This window comes from Macrosteles quadrilineatus, unplaced genomic scaffold (genome assembly GCF_028750875.1).
Source record: "Macrosteles quadrilineatus isolate MER2022 unplaced genomic scaffold, UCM_ALF_1.0 Scaffold_1__1_contigs__length_201487025, whole genome shotgun sequence".
In the NCBI taxonomy this organism is placed as follows: domain Eukaryota; kingdom Metazoa; phylum Arthropoda; class Insecta; order Hemiptera; family Cicadellidae; genus Macrosteles; species Macrosteles quadrilineatus.
In genome coordinates this window covers 49944691-49967311 of record NW_026542594.1, presented here as the reverse complement: position 1 = coordinate 49967311, position 22621 = coordinate 49944691, and the positions used below count along the sequence as shown (strand labels likewise).

At 36.8% G+C, this 22621-nt stretch overlaps 3 protein-coding genes across 5 annotated transcripts in view; all 3 read left to right on the top strand.

Moving 5' to 3' along the window:
• LOC128982996 (galectin-9-like) overlaps window positions 1-3690 on the top strand; it is a 52170-nt gene extending 48480 nt beyond the window's left edge. For both annotated transcript variants that reach the window (XM_054402111.1, XM_054402110.1), the window contains 2 exons: window positions 2773-2841; window positions 3402-3690. In XM_054402111.1, the coding sequence (XP_054258086.1) occupies window positions 2773-2841; window positions 3402-3587 (255 nt within the window). In that variant the 3' untranslated portion in view covers window positions 3588-3690. The remainder of the gene's footprint in view (window positions 1-2772; window positions 2842-3401) is intronic.
• A 12436-nt stretch (window positions 3691-16126) lies between these two features.
• LOC128996805 (uncharacterized) lies at window positions 16127-16819 on the top strand. The gene has a single exon (XM_054422286.1). The coding sequence runs from the start codon at window positions 16127-16129 to the stop codon at window positions 16817-16819; it is 693 nt and encodes a 230-aa protein (XP_054278261.1).
• A 5105-nt stretch (window positions 16820-21924) lies between these two features.
• Window positions 21925-22621, top strand: part of LOC128982994 (prolactin-releasing peptide receptor-like) — a 29755-nt gene continuing 29058 nt past the window's right edge. For both annotated transcript variants that reach the window (XR_008489773.1, XM_054402109.1), the window contains exon 1: window positions 21925-22535. Coding sequence is in view for 1 of the 2 variants with exons in the window: in XM_054402109.1 (XP_054258084.1) it covers window positions 22134-22535 (402 nt within the window). In the remaining variant the exon portion in view is untranslated. The remainder of the gene's footprint in view (window positions 22536-22621) is intronic.

Below are 22621 nucleotides of genomic sequence, written 5' to 3'. Positions count from 1 at the left end.
TACTTGTAATTTTCTAAAATCTTCACACAACAAGAGAGCAAACACTAGTGACAGTTCTGACCACGAGTAGTTGAACTCCTGGGGTGAGACTGAGCGACACAGCGACTATTTAGTTGCATGTGTGCGCATCTACACTTGTTTCAATGGATACCAAACCTGGAGCGACAGTCCTGCAACAATTCAGTCGCAGAGCAGTCGCTGGCAAATTGGGTCCGGGAACATCGGTTGCAACAGTTGCGCGACTGTCCCCAGACTGTTTCCTTCGTGTGCGCACTCCAATTTAAAACAATGTTGAACATTTTAGTCGGGCAACTGTTGCGCGACTCAAAATCGCCTGTGTGCGCCTGGCCTAAAGATTCCTTTTTCTAGCTTTCACTGATATGTTTACTTACATAAATGTTGTTTACGAATACTGTGTAGGCCTTAACCATTTCCGATCCCGTTTGTAAGAAAATCCAAAACCAAGTGAGATTAATAACAGTGTGGCTTACATAACGGGTTTGATTTGTCACGGGCACTTATATGTAATGTAAATTAAATTAAATAACTAGCCATCATCCAGGTCGGGAACCGGAGATTCTGTGTTTATCAAGTTGTACTTGAATTTTGATTACCGGGAAAATGCCGTGAATCAGTGTTGGACAGGACTGGAAAACTTATCTTTCTATATAAATAAAATTAGAGTTTTATAAGTCACCTCAATTTAAGGCATTTTTTATTGCCAGAATATAGCATTCGTAACCTCTGCTTAACGAATTGTCTGCGTCTTTCTCTTGCAGTAACGACCCCCTCTCCCTCCCACATAATCGTTTTGGAAACAACACAGCTGCTTTGATGAAAATGAAATGGAGACAACGCTTGCGCGAACAATCGTCTGCTCTGTTTTACACTTCTGTCCACTGTTCGCTATGCTAGAACAGATTTCAGATGATACAACAGCTGGGGAATGATGACGATCGGATATAATGCTTAGTAAAATGTGATTGAGTGATTAGTAACCATGGTAACTTTAAGGCTGTGATTGGGCAATGAGTAGGCCTAAATATGGCAACTTGTTCAATTTGTGTATGAATTGAAGAGAAACCTAATAAAGAACAGAAGAACAAAGAAAAAGAAAAACAAGATTGTTCTCGTTACATTCTTTTTTAAGAATGTTTTTACTATCTCTAAATAAAATTGTACACTTTTTATGGCTTATCCATCAGTTCGTATGTTGTGATACAGCACCTACCGGTAGCCTATCTGTCTATCATGAGCAGTAACTTATAACACTTTCTAAGGTTTAATATTTACGTTATTTATAGCAATGCAGTGTTTGGCTGGTTATTATAGTTGAGTTTGAGTTAGTTTTAATTTTAAACGTTACCGTTTGTACAACTTAACCAAGATAAATGATTTGAAATGTCATTATTGCACAATAATAATGATTGTGCAATATTGAATTTCGTTGATAAAAATGCAAATCGTGTTGTTAATGGCTGTTTACAGCGTTTTAATGGGTTTGTCATCTGTTTTTATACTATTGAATTAACCATATTTTTCATTACCCCCTCCCCCCTATTAACTCAGGGTATCTACAAAATAGTGTAAGGTATTGTAGCCTATGCTACTTGATTGTATTTAAACGAGCTTTATGACAACAAAGCGTTCTGTGCTAAGTCGCGGTGTAGTTTGACGTGTTTGTACCACTTGTTATCTTTATCTATCTCAGCAGTTGAGCTATTCCGTGCCCTCCCTCTTAGTCTCACGTCTTGCTAATCTTGAATAATAACTTCCTACACGAATTCTAAACTATCCTAAAATCCCATTTTAACTAATTGATTTCAATTATATAACTATTGTCATTAATTAACAGACTTTCTATCTAGCGACTTCGTAATATATTTTTGATTGTCGTCACGTTGAACACTGTTGCAATTAACTTTAGCCAACCCCCCCCCATTTGAATTTTTACAGCCCCCCCCAAGAATTTCAATGACGCAGTCTGCGTCACAGCCCCCCCTTGTGGGCACCCCTGGCTTAAGGGTGGACCTCCCTTTGAAGCAAAAACGTGCCTTCTCGACAAACAAATTTTTTCTCAATACAATACAAGCATGGATTTAATCTGCATTTACGCTGATAAAATCACGGAAGTGTTTACCACAAAAGATCGACCAATACGATTTTAATACTATTTAAAGGCTCTTCCAAAAGAAGAGAAATCAGTTAACATTGTAATTTTAACCCCTGAGATGACGTACAGTATGCAAAATATTTTATTCATTGAATGATCAACCATATTTTGTAACTAAGGCAATAGACATTATTGTTTTTACACTTATTACTCATTTAAAAAAAGCTAAAGAGCTAAATGCTTAAAATTTATACTATTTCACTCAATTTGAAAAAAGCAAAAATATATACGTCTAATAACACTTGTAATAATATATTTACACTTATACTGTTGACTTACAAGACGGTAAATACATATAAAAGTTGGTAAGTGGTGATCGATTTTGATTGGACACTCCAATCATCATCAGACCCAATAGGCGAATGACAAGAATGATTGGCGGATGAGGGATTCTTGTCATTCGCCTATTTTTGCTTATTTCAGGTAATTTAATAACACGTACGATGCTGATCAAGAAGCTATTCACTCTATTTATCGCAGTAAGATGAATTAGTGTAAGCCTTGAAAGTAACCGTTGATGTCGAGTTGAGATGGATGGATTAGATTATGTACAAAGTGTAAGTTCTTGTAGAAGTTTTAGTGTGCCATTTCTGTTGCAGAGTGGTGTTGTTGGACCAGCAGTAGCAGGAGGTCTAGTTGGAGCTGCTCTCACTGGTCATCTCAGTCCTGTGAGTATGGTGCTGTTGATAGAGGCTCTCAGCCCTTGGTGGTATATGTGGCCCCCTGGCAGCTCATCCCAGAGAGGCTCCTCTGGTGGTTGGAGCTTAGGTGGCACTGAAATACCCGTGGTATTACTTTAACTCAACTCTTTGTTTTGTTCAATTTGATTGGCAAGTAGACTGAGAAGGATAGGAGACTAAAAAATAATATTATGAGTCTGAGAATCATGAACGTCTCCTCTGGTTGTGGAGAGAGATTGTGAACATCTTTCCTGGTCACAGAGACTTCATCATTAGGCCTATCTCTCACGCTTTTGCATTTGCCAACTCTTTGAAACGCTTTTGGGGATCATAAGAATAAAAGCTTAGCTTGAAAAAAAAGTAAGAAACTCCTAAAAGAATTGATCTTTTAAAATCATTTTTCAAGCCATATCCCTTAGGCCCCAAATGAGGCTCCCGTCAGCCATGTACGCTGTTAGAGAAAACATGCTGCCTTGGGTATGCCTACATTAAAGATTTTTGCCATAAATTAATCATTGGTTTATGCTAACACTTAATATTTTTTGTAGAAAAAAGCGTTGAAGAAGCAGAAGAAGGCCCACAAAAAGGCCTTGAAGTATGGTATTCCCTTGGCTGGGGTGGGGCTCGGAGCGTATGCTCTACACAAGATGGGTCATCACCACCATCATCACGGTCACAGCTCTTCTAGCAGCTCGTCCTCCAGCAGCTCCTCCTCCAGTAGTGAAGAAGAGTAGCCTGGCATAACACCATACTCTTGTTGCATTATATTTATTTTATGTTATCCACTGTACATGTTGTAAACAATTTCCTTCAATAAGTCTTTTGAAGTATATTCAATGCAGTCATATTATTTATATTATTTTACTATTAATATTAATACTACTATTAATATTATTTTACTGATGTTAACTCTTTGACTTCAATGGCTCATTGTACTTTGTCAAAACAAAACAGTAACCAATAAGAGGTGTATAAGGTAGGTACGTTTCAAAGGGATGTTTTAAATCACGAAAATAAATCAAACCTTTATATTAAAAAAATAATAATAATAAAATACCAAGTCTTCCTAAATTTTTTTTTATATAGCCATTGTAGGTTGGAAAACGATGAGCAGATTAAAAATGCCAATATTTTTAGTAAATGTGCTGATTTCCTCTTAAAACAATAAACATGTTGTTGCTCCATGTTCATTGACTCTGCAGCCGAGCTAGCATTGGTGCTGTTAATGAAAATATTTACAAAAAAATACAAAGTTTACCTTCATTAAATTATTTATCTTTAGTGTAATTAAAAAGAAGGTTTAAAGTGTCTACTGTAAAATACCAAAATAATTTGACATAATTAATTATTTCAGAGAAAAATTATTCCAAACCATACGTTTAAATTTGCATTTAATATTTATTAGCCTGCTGCAAATAGAAGAGACTTTTACAATACAACTAAAACTATCAAATCATAAAACCTATTTTAAAGACTGATTGTGTAAACAAAACAGGGTTTCTAGAGTCGATTACTCATTTAATACAGTATTATCTGTCCAAAGTTGTGCTCTACATTTGTTATTCATCTATACGTGTATAAATAAAATTACAGTTTTGTCTGTACATTGCTTAGAATCATGCAGTTGTTAGTTATTTTTATGTTTCATAGCCTAAGAAAGCCGAAACGAGTCTTATCTCAATTTCTGTCTGTATGTCTATCTGTTTGTCCATTCTGTGGTTCCGTCTGTAACGCCGAAATGTCATTTTACGCGGCCTACTCCTTGAAAACTAGAGTACAGATCAAGATTCCAATTATTTTTCTATTGGCGAGAGTGTCTTTGGCTATTAAAATACGGCCTAACTACTTTTGAAAAAATATAACGAACCATCAAAAACCCAATTTTGTTAGATTTTTGTCAAGTTTTCTCCTAATGTTTACTATTACATTTTATGAAATGACGAACAGCTGTTTGGATCAATTCTCACTTCTAGCTGTCACTGATATGTTTAATTGTTTACATTACATTTTGTTTACAAATACTGCAACATTTCCAATCACATTTTGTACGCAAATCGAATAATTTTTACGTAGAAACACATCAGTATTTACAACTATAGTTATCATTAGTGCTGCTTCTTATTTCTTATTAAATTTAATTGATGTCTTACTGTATAATTTTTGCGTTTTCTGTCTCTACTCCAAAATGTTAGTTTATGCTATGAAAATGATAAAACATTAGTGAAAGATTTTTTTTTTTTGTAAACCATAATGAATTTTTAAAGCTTGGCGTTGTTAACGTATAAATATTCTGTGGACTGTGTATTTATTTTTTTATTTATATATTTGCCAACGGATTTACACCAATTTTACATTTTGATTAGGCCTAAAAACGATTATCATAAAATTTGACGATACTATCAAAACTTTCAAATAATTATTTTGTTTGTAATTTGCTTTGGCGCGTAGCAAATCCCCTAATTCAATTCTGTATTTTTTTTGTGTGTATGTCTGTTAGTAACGCATTAATGTCCTAATTTCTCAGTGTTTTGTGGGAAGGACAACCTTTGTTAATGAAAATTTCAACCCGAATAAAGTGTGCAGTAGTGAGGTTGGGGTAGTATTTAACTACTTTTATTCAGTGTGAAAAGTAACTTTCAATTACAGGCCTACCTTAGGGCTATGCCTCATAGATCTATAAAGCAATTCCTTTTATCATAATGATATAAAATATGGACTAACACGATCGGGTGACATTTGATTGCGAAGCATTCATTTTGGCTTTGAAACTGTCAGATATTGTATTTGCGAAGGTTTATATGTATTCATATACAGTAATAGTTTTGCCAGCATATCTGGGAAAATGCACACTAAATATGCAAACCAACTCCAGTTCTGAATATAAGGTTTCAACTTACTACAAGATTCCCGTACGTAGAACGGGCAAACAGCTAGTTTATGGATATTTGGTGAATACATTTTCTTGAATCTGTGCAGAATGGATCACATTGGTCATCCAATGCAAAGCTAACAATGTGGATGGTTTATAAGAGTTGCTACATGTAACAATTAATAAACAAACTTTATTTGAAGAGTAAAATATACCAAATGCGTTATTAATCAAATTCAGTATTTTTTTCTTTCTTTGGTTAGTTACGGTGTAATAAAATCTACATATTTAAAAATATTGCAACTGCACTATAATATTTATCGTAAGTTAAATATGGAAATAAAGACAAGGTCAATGATTGTTACATATTTGAATGTGATTTTAACAACACTTACTAATTGGGCATCTTACTTATTATACTAATACACAAGTAGAATTATAATCTGTGTGGAGAGCCTAAGCTATGGCTGGATTCTACACTCTGTGTTTTTATAATATCTAATTTAACTTTTTTTAGTAAAAGTGTTATTGTTATTGAATGAATGCACATTTTATGTCATGCTGTACTACATTATTATCTTAGGTTATACAAAGGTTATACATATTACCTAAAAATCTTTCTTTGGAAAAAGTACTCAAATTATTTAACAAATCTCATCTTAGATGTTGTTTGTTATTTCTGATTCACATCCTAAAAAACCAATACTTACTCTCCCTTACTCCTGTGGCCATTGAAACCCAAGGCGGTCTTTGGCCTCGCCAACCATGTGCCTCCAGGATCCTCTGTCCTCTGCAAACTCAAGGTCTGCTCCCATACTCCTTCGGGAAAAAAACACTACTAATACAAATAAATGAAAACAAAGTAAATCCCGAAATTCATCAATTAAAAGTCTTGTAAAATGCAGTATTAAGTTTGTTTTATCTTGAAAAATGGTAATTTGTCTTATTTGCTTTAATATTTGATTACTACTAACGGGTGTAGGTTAAGGTTTTGTTTTTCTGCTTTCTGCAGTCAGTGTACATCATGTTGGAAACAGTATTTTTAATAAGATTTTCTTCTTACATTCCAGTTTTGGCTTTTATAACACACTAGTTATTTATATTAATTTTTTCTTGTAAGACCCTTCCCGAACTGTAGGCGGATATATTCACTAGTATCGGGTATATCCGCGGATTATTACGACAGTTAATGTTATATTTGATTGTATATAACATCATTAATCTTCGGAAAACCATCCTTTTATTCAATTGAAGGGTCTGCAGCAAGAAGTTTTCAGCTCCATTTTTAGAATTTTGTGTTAAATTAAGAAAAACTAAATAACACCTTATTTTTTATTGATGCCAAATGACCCCTTAATGATAACTGAGATCTTATACAATCATTAAATATTGTTTTTAGATTCTTATTGTAAATACGATATAATTATATTGTATCTTTAACCGATGTAATAGGAATGTGTTCATGTATTTCTAGAAAACTAGAAGGATAAGAAATTTAATAAAAAAGTAAGAAAAGAACATAAAATTATGTGGGACATAAGTGCTGCATAGGTCAATTATTTACAACATTCTATAAATAAATAAATTATAGATATAAAAAAATACTTTTCCTTCAGTCACCTGGTGCAGCATTTCTTATTTCGTTCAATATTTGGATTTAACCCAACCTAAAAACGTGTTGTACAATGTTTGAAAGACTAATTATTTATATGATTTATAGTAACTTTAGGAAAAAATATATTGTATAACACGAGTGCAAACTGCCTTTTCTACACTCGAGAAACTTTCCACACTTGCCTACGGCTCGTGCAAAAACATTTATCTTGTGTGCAGCAAAGTGTCACTAGTTGCACAAATAACTATTTTAGTTTATATTTAAATAAAATAATTTTCTTGGTTTCTGTATACATAATATAGGCTTTAAATGGTCGAGAATAATGTGTATATACCCACTTCACTCGTGTTTTGGATGTTACTTTTCGCTACACTACAAAGAATAACTATTTTCTTCATTACAAAACTCTTAGAGTTTTTTAGGCTATGCCTTCAATTTAAAGTTAATATTTACTTAAGTTGTTGAAAATTGAAATGGTTGATAAAACAATAACAAATATTTGAAGTTGCTGACAGTGGAAAATTTTCGGTTGTAAATAATGTTACTTTCGGTAGTAAACAACAAAATCATATTTTAAACAGCTGTTGAAAATATGATGTTTCACAGGTTGTAAACACATAACGAAAACAGCTCAACTCATAGTAGGGTAGTGTAGTGAAAAATGATTATTTCCACTGATCTGACACTGACTTCATTAAACAAAATGCTTATTCACAAAACTGGTGAAAGTTACCTGCATAGATTATATCAAATCTTTTGTATTGGAGTTAACCAAAATATTATTGTTAATAAATATAAATATTTTTATAAATGTTTGTGTAATTTAATTTTTATTAAATAACCTCTTATATATTATAAGAACTTTAAAGCAGAATAGTTCTGCTTATTTTTATTAACTCTAGATCTGGCGGTCATTTTTTTCATCAGTGGCGGGTATATTTTGGCCCTTTTGTAGTGGTACCATATATTTTGCCACAGAACATTTATTTGTGAATATAAGTAGGCCGGACACACATGTATACATATTTTCTATTTCAGTGATAAATGTAGGATATAATAATACAAAATATTTTTTTCCTAGGTGAGTGAGCGTAGCGAACGAGCTCCAACCTAAAGGTGAGTGAGCGTAGCGAACAAACTTTAACCAGGACGTGATTGAGCCATGCGAACGAGATCATCTTGAAAATTAAGAAGTTAAACGGGGCAAAGCCCGCGGGATTATAAATAGTCAAAGGCAAGACAACGTCTGCCGGGTTCAGCTAGTATATATATATATATATATTTATATATGTGTCCGTTAGCGCGATAACTCGAGCAAAAATCATCCGATTTTGATGAAATTTGATACAAACGTGTAAACCTAAGTTTATTCTAATGAGTTCGCGAACCGGCATGATCGGACTATGGGAACAGGGATTTATGGGGGTTTTTTTTTGGTGAAAATTGATTTTTCCCATTTTTGACCCTAAAAACTTAAAATTTAGCATTTTCTTTCCAAACCATTTTGTAGAGCTTAAAAAAGCAAATAATTTAGTATATTGAAGCATTATTATGCGCCTAATAGTTAAGGAGAAAATTCCAAAAAACTTTAAATTTAAAATTCCCATGTTATTTTTATGGAGAATAAGTAAGATGTTGTAGTTTGCTTGTTTATGATCATATTTTGATCAAATTTGGAAAATGCATTCATTTCATACTAAACTATTAATTTAAATTTTTTTTTACTAACATTTTACAAAAAAAAGACACCTTTTTGCCCTCCCTGTTGCAGCAAACCTAAGTACTCGCTAAATTAATGTTAATTAAATAGGGAATAAATGTGATATTTTTAAGGAGACATAATGTTAATTAAATAGGGAATAAATCGATGGTTAGAAGCACACATGTAGTATGTCCATTTTTTTGGTAAAATGAGATACCGCTACCACTGAATTGGTGGAGTCTTCATCTTTACAACTGCACACTCGTTATATGTCCAATATAACCCAAAAATTTTAAATAAATAACAAAAGAAAATACAGAGTCTTGAGTATTGACTCATTATAAAGTGCACACCTGTGTTATGTCCTTAAGTTTTACAGAGTAATAGTAGCTTTATTACTGGGTATCTTGGTTTGTGTGCACACACATCTTATGTCCGGACGTAAAACTCTTGTGCAGAAGAATATGTGTTTGTGTTGCTCACAGGGTATTACACAACTGGACATGGAACTGTTGTGCAGTAAGATTTTATTCCTCTGTGGTCAAGCAGCTGATTGTAAGTACATGCCAGATTTATTTTTATGCACACATGCCACATGTCCGGGACATAAAACTGTTGTGCAGAATACGCTTGTACTTTAATTCCAACAGTTCGTTAAACATCTGGACATGGAACTGTTGTGCAGTAAGATTTTATTCTTCTATGTTGGCTTTATCAGTTTTTAAAGAAAGGATTGTTTAAAAATGGATCCTAAAAGTCGAGGATTGAAAATGTTGGAGATTTTAAAGCAGAAAACAGATGGAAATGCTCATCACAAACTATTTACAAAGGTGGAAAATATTTCAGCTTTGCTATGCTCCCCTACAGGTAAGCCAGAAGTGCTAAAAAGAAACACAGAAATGTATGTCAAAAGTTCCTTTGTGCCTTATTTCAGATAAGCACTCAAATAATTTAACTGGCTTTGGAAAAAACATCTTCAAGTAGAGTATTTTTATGAGAAGATGGTAGGAAAGGCAGGCCCGTTCCAAATGCTTCAAAGCCTGAGGAAATAGAACATGTTAAAAAACACATAGACAGTTTCCAAGGATGGAGTCGCACTATTGTAGGAAGGACTAAAAAAACTCTGTCTCTCTCCAGAGTTAAATGTTTCTGAACTTTACAGATAGTATGTGACGAGTTTGCACAAAGGAAAACGTAAATCCTGTAAAAAAATGGTGTGTTTCATTCAGTGTTCAAATCCTATGATCCTCCCCTGACAACATTTGTCCCTAAAAAGATCAATGTTCCAAATGTAACCAGTATTGTGCTTCAGTATCGGGCTGCTGAAGATAAAACTAAATTTGGTGAGAACTACGAAACACATGCAAGGCGAAAAACAGAAGCAATGGACATGAAGAAGAAAGACATGAACTCTAAAGAAAATGATCAAGTAACAGCTACTTTTGATTTACAAGCTGTGTTGATGGTACCATTTGCTGGGGACTGTAAAATTTACTATAAACGGAAACTTTCTGTTTACAATTTCACAATTTTAGATTCTAATTCAGATGGATTCTGTCATGTATGGGACAAGAGGAATGGAATGAATGGTTCAAGTGAAATCCGTACAGGCCTTATAATATACATGAAAAACCTACCTACTCATGTCAAACATGTTACAACCTATTCTGACACATGTGGAGGGCAAAACAGAAATCAGTTCATAGGCTCTGCAATGTTGTATATTGTAAATAAGACAAACATTGAAAGAAAATGTGGATATGAAGTACATGGAACCTGGCCACACGTACTTTGAAGCAGATTCCATGCACTCTACAATTGAGAGAGCACGTAAACACAAAAAGATTTACACGACTGAGGAATGGGGTGTACTTCTTGAGATGTCTAGGAAAAAACCCAAACCTTACAATGTTAAAATTCGAAAATATACTGTAATGACATTTATGATCTAACAAGCCTAGGCAAACTTGCCATCCAAAATAGGACAATCAATATCAAAAGAAAAACAGTTAATTGGTTGAAATTGAAATGGCTGAAGTTTGACAATTAATTGATTAAAATAAATTAAATTGATTGTAAATTAATCAGTAAATTAATTGATTACTGATTGATTGGTTATAAAATATAAATTCAAAATTATTTTTTAACTTTCATGCTAAAATAAATGTCATAATTATTCTGCAATGAATTGTGTAAAACTGGCAAACCAGCCCTTTAATCTCTGTTATAGATTTAATATTACGTTTTTTTCTACTGTTTTTAGTCACATGTTTTATTTTTACTAACAGGGTACTTGCTATTAATGATTAGTAATTGAAAGTGTCATATGGTAAAATAGAAGTCTTGTTTACGTTCAAAAAAGAACAGGAGTTATCCTAACTATTAATTTTAAACAATCTCTTTTTAGACACTTTGTGTTATGCACAGATGTTTTATATCCGTGGTTCCAGGTTTTGCTTAGTGCACAAGAGTTACATGTCCGACTTCTTCCAAAATATAATTTAATTTCTCTCAAAGTAGACTAAATAACGGTAAACAACTACTTAAAACATAAAATATATTAAATAGGCATTCATATTTTACCCTAGTATATTAAGTACAATTAAGGATTTTAAAATAATGTTAGAAACAAAACTTCTTTTTGCGTTTCCCGAAAGTTTGGTAAAATGGACATATCATACGTGTGTTTCTAACCATCGAAATGTGATATTTTTAAGGAGACATTTTAGTGTAAATCCAATCAGGCAAATGGAAATTCGCCTAGCCTGCAGGTTTGCTGCGGTGGAGGTACTATCTAAATGTAAAGGTTGTGTGAAATATGATTCCCTACGTATAAATATCAATGTTTTTTAAATACTGTATTTTTAAATACAGATGTAGAAATTAAATTCTACATACATATATATTTTTTTTAATCTACACAATTTTTTTGTCACCTAGGAAATAATAGAATGCATCAACAGAAAATAAAATGGACACTGTACAAAAGGAAATAAAAGATCTTTCTAAAAATATATAGTTAGTTATATATAGTTCGGCCGCTTAGAAAACGACCTGCGCGCTAATGCTAAACCAATGCTGGAGGAGGTCGTTTTCTAAGCGGCCGACCTATAGTATCCAATAGTCAATGGTTATATGCAGTTGAATTTTAACATTTCTGAGTAATTTACGTTGGAATGTAAAATGTTGAAGGTTTTTTTACAAAAACAAAAATTTTTATGACATTTTTAAAACCAAATAAAATTTTTACAATCAACCTCATAGACTCAGAGGGAAATGTAGGGAATTTTATTGTAGTTCCAGAATATGTATACAATACATATTCAATACAATATTGTATTCAATTTAATTGACAATTGCCGATAACAGCTGTTTTTGTATTCAGGTGACCAAAATTTTCCACCTCCAAAATCTATTTTGAACTCTTAGTTTTAAAAACTATGTTCCTCGCTACATAATACTCACTCAATAATGTTTTATGTATGAAAATGAATCCTCAGAATCTCATCTTTCTAATGGTATAAGATTTATTGCGTTTTAAAACGGTCTTTATATTTTAATAATAGAAAACCCCGACCCATGTTGTCTTGGTCGATAATCGACCAGCGCCACTGAGGACTTGCGTTTTACTGGTCGGAAATCGACCAGCGCCAGATGGAGGGTTAAGAGGCAGTCACAGTCTTATATTTAAATTGTTTTTGGCAATTATAGATTCAATGGTACAGACTGACTAGTAAGACATACCTAACGTAAGATGCCTCCCTTTAACTGATTATGCAAAACACAATATTGTTTTTAATAGACTTATTCTCAATTTTTCTATTCCTTTTTCAAATTGTATTTTTGAACGTGTAAAAGGATTTGTAAACCAAGAACACAACTGTTATTAGACTTGTCATCCTGTCAATGTATTTAAAACAATCCAATGTTGATTTGAATTGTTCATTATATCTTTCAACATAAAAATAAAAGTAAAAACCCTTACTGACTTTAATACATTACAATGAAATGGCGACCATATAAAGTAGGTATTTTAAGCCAAGTGACTGACGGAATGACAGATTCATCACTAATTCACCAACTTCCAGGCTAGTTAGAAGGTGTTATTGTGGATTATGGTAGCTCAGTTGGTAGCCCGATGGACTGAGGCAGCAATGTCATGAGGTCACGACTCGGTAGCTCGACGGACTGAGGCAGCAATGTCATGGGTTCACGTCTTGGTGGATCAGTGAGTAGTGCAACAGACGGAGGCAGCAATGTCATGAGGTCACGTCTCGGTAGCTCGACGGACTGAGGCAACAATGTCATAGGTTCACGTCTCGGTGGCTCAGTAAGTAGTGCAACGGACGGAGGCAGCAATGTCATGAGGTCACGTCTCGGTAGCTCGACGGACTGAAGCAGCAATGTCATGGAGTCACGTCTCAGTAGCTCGACGGACTGAGGCAGCAATGTCATGGAGTCACGTCTCGGTAGCTCGACGGACTGAGGCAGCAATGTCATGGAGTCACGTCTCAGTAGCTCGACGGACTGAGGCAACAATGTCATGGAGTCACGTCTCGGTAGCTCGACGGACTGAGGCAACAATGTCATGGAGTCACGTCTCAGTAGCTTGACGGACTGAGGCAGCAATGTCATGGAGTCACGTCTCAGTAGCTCGACGAACTGAGGCAACAATGTCATGGAGTCACGTCTCGGTAGCTCGACGGACTGAGGCAGCAATGTCATGGAGTCACGTCTCAGTAGCTCGACGGACTGAGGCAACAATGTCATGGAGTCACGTCTCGGTAGCTCGACGGACTGAGGCAGCAATGTCATGGAGTCACGTCTCAGTAGCTCGACGGACTGAGGCAGCAATGTCATGGAGTCACGTCTCGGTAGCTCGACGGACTGAGGCAGCAATGTCATGGAGTCACGTCTCAGTAGCTCGACGGACTGAGGCAGCAATGTCATGGAGTCACGTCTCGGTAGCTCGACGGACTGAGGCAGCAATGTCATGGAGTCACGTCTCAGTAGCTCGACGGACTGAGGCAGCAATGTCATGGAGTCACGTCTCAGTAGCTCGACGGACTGAGGCAGCAATGTCATGGAGTCACGTCTCAGTAGCTCGACGGACTGAGGCAGCAATGTCATGGAGTCGCGTCTCAGTAGCTTGATGGACTGAGGCAGCAATGTCATGGAGTCACGTCTCGGTTGCTCGACGGACTGAGGCAGCAATGTCATGGAGTCACGTCTCAGTAGCTTGATGGACTGAGGCAGCAATGTCATGGAGTCACGTCTCAGTAGCTTGATGCAGTGACGTAGCCAGGGGGGGGTCCTGGGGGTCCGGACCCCCCCCTTCTGGTCTTAAATATAATATTTTTTGTTAAATTAAATGTAGAATTATATAATCGTACTGTATTGACGTTGGGGTTGATTATTTTCAATGCCAAGAGAGTTAAAAAAGACCGTTTTAGGGTCTATATTTTTATAAATTTTCCCGGACCCCCCCCCCCTTTACCTGGACTCCCTGGTCGGTCGACCCCCCTATTTTGAAATCCTGGCTACGTTACTGCTTGATGGACTGAGGCAGCAATGTCATGGAGTCGCGTCTCAGTAGCTTGATGGACTGAGGCAGCAATGTCATGGAGTCACGTCTCGGTTGCTCGACGGACTGAGGCAGCAATGTCATGGAGTCATGTCTCAGTAGCTTGATGGACTGAGGCAGCAATGTCATGGAGTCACGTCTCAGTAGCTTGATGGACTGAGGCAGCAATGTCATGGAGTCACGTCTCAGTAGCTTGATGGACTGAGGCAGCAATGTCATGGAGTCACGTCTCAGTAGCTTGATGGACTGAGGCAGCAATGTCATGGAGTCACGTCTCGGTTGCTCGACGGACTGAGGCAGCAATGTCATGGAGTCACGTCTCAGTAGCTAGACGGACTGAGGCAGCAATGTCATGGAGTCACGCCTCGGTTGCTCGACGGACTGAGGCAGCAATGTCATGGAGTCACGTTTCAGTAGCTTGACGGACAGAGGCAGCAATGTCATGGAGTCACGTCTTGGTGCTTAGTCGGTAGATCGACGGACTGAGGCAGCAATGTCATGGGTTCACGCCTGGGTCTTGCTACTAAACATGTATTTGTCAGTGCAATTCATTCTTGTTTTATCACCGCCTTGTATTTTTGCTACCTTTTGGGTGTAAAGCCCAACTAAAAAATTTTGTCAGAATATTTCCTTAAAAATTATTTTATGTTTATGTACAATATATTTTCTTACATAGTCACAGTAACTGAGAAATATTATTTCAGCATTTATCAAGGGGGGCCAAACCGCAAATCTTTTTTATTCACACTATTTTTTTCCTGATTATTATCTTCTTTTAATTTCCTTTAGATCGATATAACATTCATATATAGATATGTCATTCAGATTTAAGCCCTTTGAAAAAAAAATATAAAAAAATATCGCCACAGATAGTTCTCAGTTTGCGTAGCTTCAAAAGTGGAGGTACCTAGTATACTCATGGCATTTAAAAAAGGAAATGTCATGGAAAAGTGTCAAAGCAGCTGAAAGTATCATGAAGTAGGCTAGATTAGCTAGAAGAAAAAGAAGGCTCATGCAGAAAATGGATGAATAGGCAGCATTATGATCCTCAATATGGACAGGCCTATTTGATGATACAGTATTTTGCCTGTGGTAGGTGCTACAGGGTTGTACTCTGTTTTACAGTTTTTTCTGAAAGTTATACTTTTTTATAACAAAGAGGTACACGTTTTCACTGTCATTTTTGTAACAAACTTTTCAGCTGTTTTATGATGCATACATATTTATATCTCTGGAACTAATTGACTTATAGACTTGAAATTTGTTATACATAATTGTAATGTTATAATTTACATTCAGACCCTTTTACTGTTACATTGCTACTGTAGTGCCTGACTACTTACCTGTATATAAATTTTTATTTTATCAGATGATTTTTATTTGTTTACTAATTCATTTAATTATTATTGTTCACTTTATCTTTTTACTAAATACACATATTTTTACTCTTGTCTAGTATTTGTGAGTTCACAACTTCAATTGGTGACCCCGACGTGATCCGAAATGTCAAACGGAGAACAATCAGTACAAAGAATTCAAGTCAAGATCCCTCCTTTCTGGCACTCAGATCCAGAATTGTGGTTTGCACAAATCGAAACCCAGTTTTCTCTAGCGGGGATCACGGTCGACGAAACTAAGTTCTATTACATCTGCGGTAACCTAGATGCGAAATACGCAGCGGAAGTGAGGGATATCCTCACCAACCCTCCAGCAGAAGAAAAGTACAACAAATTAAAAAAAGAACTTATAAAACGGTTTACCTTGACCCAGGAACAGAAGACGAAACAACTTTTGGAACGAGAAGAGTTAGGTGATCGGAAACCGTCACAGTTCCTGAGGCACATGCGTACTCTAGCCAGAACCATGATACCTGATCCACTACTGAGGTTTCAATGGCTTAGCCATCTTCCTTCAGCAACACAAGCCAACTTGGTAACACAAAAGGCTGCGGACCTCGATACACTGGTGGAGCTTGCGGATGCTGTCCATGAAGTCAGTCCTCACCATCAAGTATCGGAGGCATCCTTATCAGCTCCCTCGATGGAAGAAATGATGGAACGCTTTACAACCATGTTGACATCAAATATTAGAGAAATAACAGAAAAATTTCAACAAGAAATAGCAGGAATCAAAGAAGACATGAGACGTCCAAACTTCCACAAGACATCAGGCACATATCCTCGTAGACGATCATAGCAATGCTCCAAGAATCGATTTGATCGCCATGACGTCTGTTGGTATCACTGGCGGTTCGGCGACGCAGCAACGAAGTGCACCGACCCTTGCAGATTCAAAGGAAGCAGATCGGGAAACGACCCAGGGAGTCTCTAATGGCGACAAGCGACTCCGACCTCACATAAGATAAGATAAGGTAACCAAACAACAATTTCTAGTTGACACGGGAGCTGATGTATGCGTCTACCCTCGTAATATGTTAGATAAAAAAAGACCCAAGACTGACTATACTCTATATGCAGCTAATAATACCGAGATTACGACATATGGTCTTGTATCTTTGCCTTTGGACTTTGGTCTACCTACGCCGTTCATTTGTTTGGCGTTTCACTGTAGCCGATGTATCCAAACCAATAATAGGGGTAGACTTTCTACACTATTATGATCTGCTTGTTGATGTACGACATCAATGTTTAGTTGACCAGTCAACTTTGTTTTTTTCCAAAGGTCAAACTCCTTCAGTTCATTTAGTGAGTAGTGTTAAAACTATTAAGTCTTGTCAACAGACAGTTTTCTCTCAATTACTTCATGAATACCCAAACCTCGCCAGACCTTCAGGTAAACCTGATTGTACTTCCAAACATGACACAGAACATCATATTGAGACAACACCAGGACCTCCGGTGTTCAGTGAACCCCGCCGTCTGGCACCGGATAAGTTTAAACTCGCCAAAAAAGAATTTGAATCCATGGTACAACTAGGTATAGCTAGACCCTCTTCTAGTAGCTGGTCTTCTCCCCTTCACATGGTTCCCAAAAAAGGCGATGAGTGGAGGCTATGTGGAGATTACAGGGCTTTGAATGCTAGAACTATCCCTGATCGGTACCCTGTTCCCCATATTCAAGATTTCTCTCACCAACTTCATGGTAAGACAATATTCACTACCTTAGATCTTGTTAAGGCTTATCACCAGATTCCGGTTGCTGCTGAGGACGTCCACAAGACAGCAATTACTACACCTTTTGGCCTGTTTGAATTCCCTTACACGTCATTTGGACTATGCAACGCTGCTCAAACGTTTCAACGCTTTATAGATGGCGTGCTTAGGGGCTTAGACTTCTGCTACGCTTACATCGACAATATCCTAGTAGCTTCAGAGTCAGAAGAACAACACGTATTACACTTAAAACAGCTCTTTGACCGTTTTTCTACTTATGGGATCATAATTAACCAGAGTAAGTGTGTTCTAGGAACATCAGTCGTTAACTTTCTAGGGTATGAAGTATCTGGAGAAGGTATCAAACCTTTGCCAGAAAAGGTTAGAGTCATCAACTCATATCCTAAACCTTAAACATTTAAGGAACTAAGGAGGTTTATTGGTATGATAAATTTTTTCGAAGGTTTTTGCCTAACACGGCGGAGCATCAAAGCTTACTAAACGAACTCCTGAAGGCTAATGTGAAGGGAAATTCACCTGTCAACTGGACCACGGCAAGTAACGAAGCATTTGAGGCTTGCAAGCAAAGCCTTAGTAAAGCTGTGATGCTGTCTTACCCTGTACCAGATGCTCAATTGGCCATTTTCTGCGATTCTTCCGCCCATACTGTGGGGTGTGCGTTGCAGCAAAAGATAGGTGATAGCTGGCAGCCGTTGGGGTCAAAAAAATTAACCCCTTGCTGAACAAAATTACAGTACCTACGACAGAGAGTTGACAGCAATATATTTATCAGTAAAGTACTTCAAACATATGTTAGAAGGTAGGCAGTTTACCATTTTCACAGATCACAAACCACTCACTTTTGCATTTAATAAAAAAGCTGACAAATGCTCTCCCCGCCAATTTCGTCACTTGGAATACATTGGACAGTACTCAATGGACATCCGCCACATCTCTGGACAAGGTAATGTGGTAGCTGACACCCTCTCCAGAACTGAGACAATTGCCGTTCCATTGGACTATCAGGCATTAGCAGACTCACAGAGCAAAGATGAAGAGTTAATACGTCACATACAGTCTGAAACTCCGACAGGTCCCAATACCAGGAACACAGGTTTTGCTTTACTGTGACATATCTACTCCCATCACTCGTCCCTTCATCACAAGGCCATTTTGACAAACCGTTTTTAACAGTTTACATAATCTCTCCCACCCAGGTATTAAAGCTTCATTGAAACTTGTCAGTCAACGTTTTGTCTGGCCTTCAATGAACTCTGACTGTCGTCGATGGGCCCGTTCTTGTATGGCATGCCAAAAGTCCAAGATATCACGTCACAACTGGACTCCTGTAGGTATGTTTGCTCCTCCATCTTCCAGGTTTGAGCACATACACGTTGACCTTGTTGGTCCGCTACCTGTCTCCGAAGGTTACAGGTACTGTTTGACCTGTGTTGATCGTTTCTCCAGGTGGCCAGAAGCAGTACCAATCGAAAACATAGAAGCAGAAACAGTAGCACGAGCACTTTTTACCATTTGGATTTCTAGATACGGAACACCACTACGAATTACAACAGATCAAGGTCGGCAATTTGAGTCAAGCCTGTTTAAACACCTAGGAGATTTGTTAGGTTCGACTCGTCTCAGAACAACTTCCTATCACCCATCGTCAAATGGACTAGTTGAACGTTTTCACCGTCAACTGAAGGCAGCCATCAGATGCCACACAACAGCACGATGGACTGAGGTGTTGCCCGTCATACTTTTGGGAATACGGTCAGCATGGCGTGATGATCTACAAGCTTCTTCAGCTGAACTCCTGTATGGTCAACCACTTCGCCTACCTGGAGAGTTCTTTACACTTAGCGATTCCAACCATGAACTTGACCCACAAAGTTTTGCCAAAGATCTGCGTCAACATTTGAACAACTTAAGACCAGTTGATGGAACAAGACATGGAGGTAGGACGCCATTCGTGTTCAAGGATCTCAACACATGCACTCATGTCTTCGTACGTACCGACATTTCTAAGGGTGCACTCGATCCCCCCTACTCAGATCCTTACCTCGTCATTAGAAGATCTGACAAGACTGCAGTTATTCGGATTCGAGGCAATGATGTAACCATTTCAATGGATCGACTTAAGCCAGTCTATTCCTTACAACTCGACCATGATGACACCAGCGTTTCCAGGGGCACCATAACTACTACTCCTCCCTTTTCTCGTTCTGACATTCAACAAAGAGGTACCTTGATATCTAAACCTATTCTGAGATCTACACCATTAACTACGTGCTCTGGGAGGCAAGTTTTACTTTCCAGTACGGTTCCAGGGTTGATTTTTTTCGTGTTTGCTCAACTACACAGCTCAACCACTGGCAAGGGGGTACTGTAGTGCCTGACTGCTTACCTGTATATAAATAGTTATTTTAATAGATGATTTTTATTTGTTCACTAATTCATTCAATTATTATTGTTCACTTTATCTTTTTACTAAATACACGTATTTTTACTCTTGTCTAGTATTTGTGAGTTCACAACTTCACTACTTAAAAAAATATGTCTTTTAAAATTTGTAAATATTTTTGGTGCCTTATAAATTTTTTTTAAGGTATTACTTAATTGAAAATTCTAAAATTGGGACTGTTTACTCATAAAGGGTTGATAATTATAGCCTACAATTTTGAAAGCCTTTGCTCTACACCTTTTGAAGATAATTGTACCTAAAGATAGCAAATTTAGCATTGGCAAGATAGGCAGTTCCCGCTCCCCTTAAATATATCAAACAACATTTTTTGGCCTGAGTCAACATTCCTATAGTACTGTATTTTGGTAGATAGATTGGTTATACAATAACCTACCATTACTCTTAATGACAAAACAGATCGTTGTCAAACTAAATCCATCTATATATTGCCACTGCCAGTGTAACAGTATGGCCAGCATAGTATGGTCGAGTATTGTTTCATCAATTATTCAGAATATTTATAATTACGTTGAAAATCTTGGTAGTGAGAAGCATTTTAGATTCGAGATATTTGTTTAGCTTCTTCAAAATATTTAATTTCAATCATTAAATCTATTGGTAAATGACAGTGAAAATGAGAGGAAAACTCAAACTCACTTATCAAAACATTTTACATTTAACTCTTTTTAGTCGATGCATGTAACCGGTGTTAAAAACAAATTCAACATTTGATAATATTTATCAAGAATGTAGAGCATAAAAGTCACGTAAATGTTAACTTCTTTCGAAAATGAAGGACATTTAAGTACTTATGGTGGTTCATGTAAAGTGTCTTAAATTGATTTCAGACAAACCGTTGGTCCTACATACAATGATGAAATAAAATTATTTCCCAATTAATGACCCCAAGAAATAACTTTAAAATATTTCCAATGTTTTTTGACAGGGTGTCCAAAAACCACTGGGTCACTAGTTTAAATCTCAGAAATATCAAATACATACATATATATCATATTATACATAATTTTAAAGCCATACTAAAAAGAAACATTTTGGTGAAAACAGAACTAAATTATCTTTAGCCGTTTCAAAATGGCGGCCACTTTTTTGAAAAAGTTTTATTTTTATGGAATAACCTGTATTTTTTTTGAAATCGCAGATATATTTACCCTGATTAAAATATCGCATTCCTTATTTGCTAATAAAAAAAGTGGCCGTCATTTTGAAACGGCTAAAGATAATTTAGTTCTGTTTTTACCAAAATGTTTTTTAATAGGGCTTTAAAATTATGTATAATATGCTTATATGTTTAAGTTTGATATTTCCGAGATTTGAACTATTGACCATCTGGTTTTTGGACACCCTGTATTCAAAGAAAACATTTTAACGTTATTCCTTGGGGTCGATTTAGTGGGAAATCATTTTATTTCATCGGACCAAGGGTTTGTCTAAAATCAATTTGAGACACCTTTATGTGAACCACCCAACACCACCCTGTATATATACAACACTTACAATGCTTGCTGTTGTTTTCAAAAAATGTCCTATTTTATTAGCTTCAAAGTTAAAAATGCCTTAAATGAGATATTGTTACAACGAGAAAAAGCCAAGGATCGACCTTGGGGGGGGGGGGGGGAGCCAACGTTTATCTAAGGTCCAAGGTCGTGGAGGGGGTGAGAGTTGCGCTGTAGACGCTGGGGTAGCCGAGGCGGCGAAGGTGGCAGTATCAGTGAGCGCCTCGTCGCGATGACACCCAGGAACACCCCTTCTGAGATAATAATTAATCGCACAAATATTTATGAAGTTTATAACTTGATGTAGAATGTCAGTAGATGTATGTTCTGCAGTATGCCGACGTATTTTAAAAATAGTATGTTTTCTATGTAATTTTCTAGTTTGATATTTTTTTACACCGGCCTTACCAAACACCGGGATGAGGACTACGGACCCAGACGACACGGAACTAGAAGAGTCGGAGAACCTTCCGCACAAGTTTCTGGAGCAGGTTATCCATTACTTCCACCACGGCACCAAACACAACGGTAGTGTCGACCTGAGAGAGCCACAGCTGAGGTATTCCTTCGTCTCCCTCTACCCTCTGTTTGTGCTCCTATACTCCATGATAGTGACCGTCGGAACACTCTCCAACGGTGTCATGATCTACGTCATATTCCGCGACAGGCTGTACAAGGACCAGACGTTCTGCTACTTCATCAACTTGGCCCTCAGCGACATGGTCAAGTGCATCTTCGTGCTGCCCATCTCGCTCATGGTCATACTAATCCACAACTGGATCTTCGGGAGCTTTCTCTGCTATTTCTTGCCCATGATGCAGGTAGGAACATACGCTTCGATGGATGAAATAATAACTAAGTATTATTATTTTTGTTGAAGACGACGTTGAAAATGTCCGTTCTTGAT

What these genes read in the sequence shown, in the direction of transcription:
- LOC128996805 (XM_054422286.1), top strand. Translation starts at nt 16,127, where the DNA reads ATGTCAAACGGAGAACAATCAGTACAAAGAATTCAAGTCAAGATCCCT.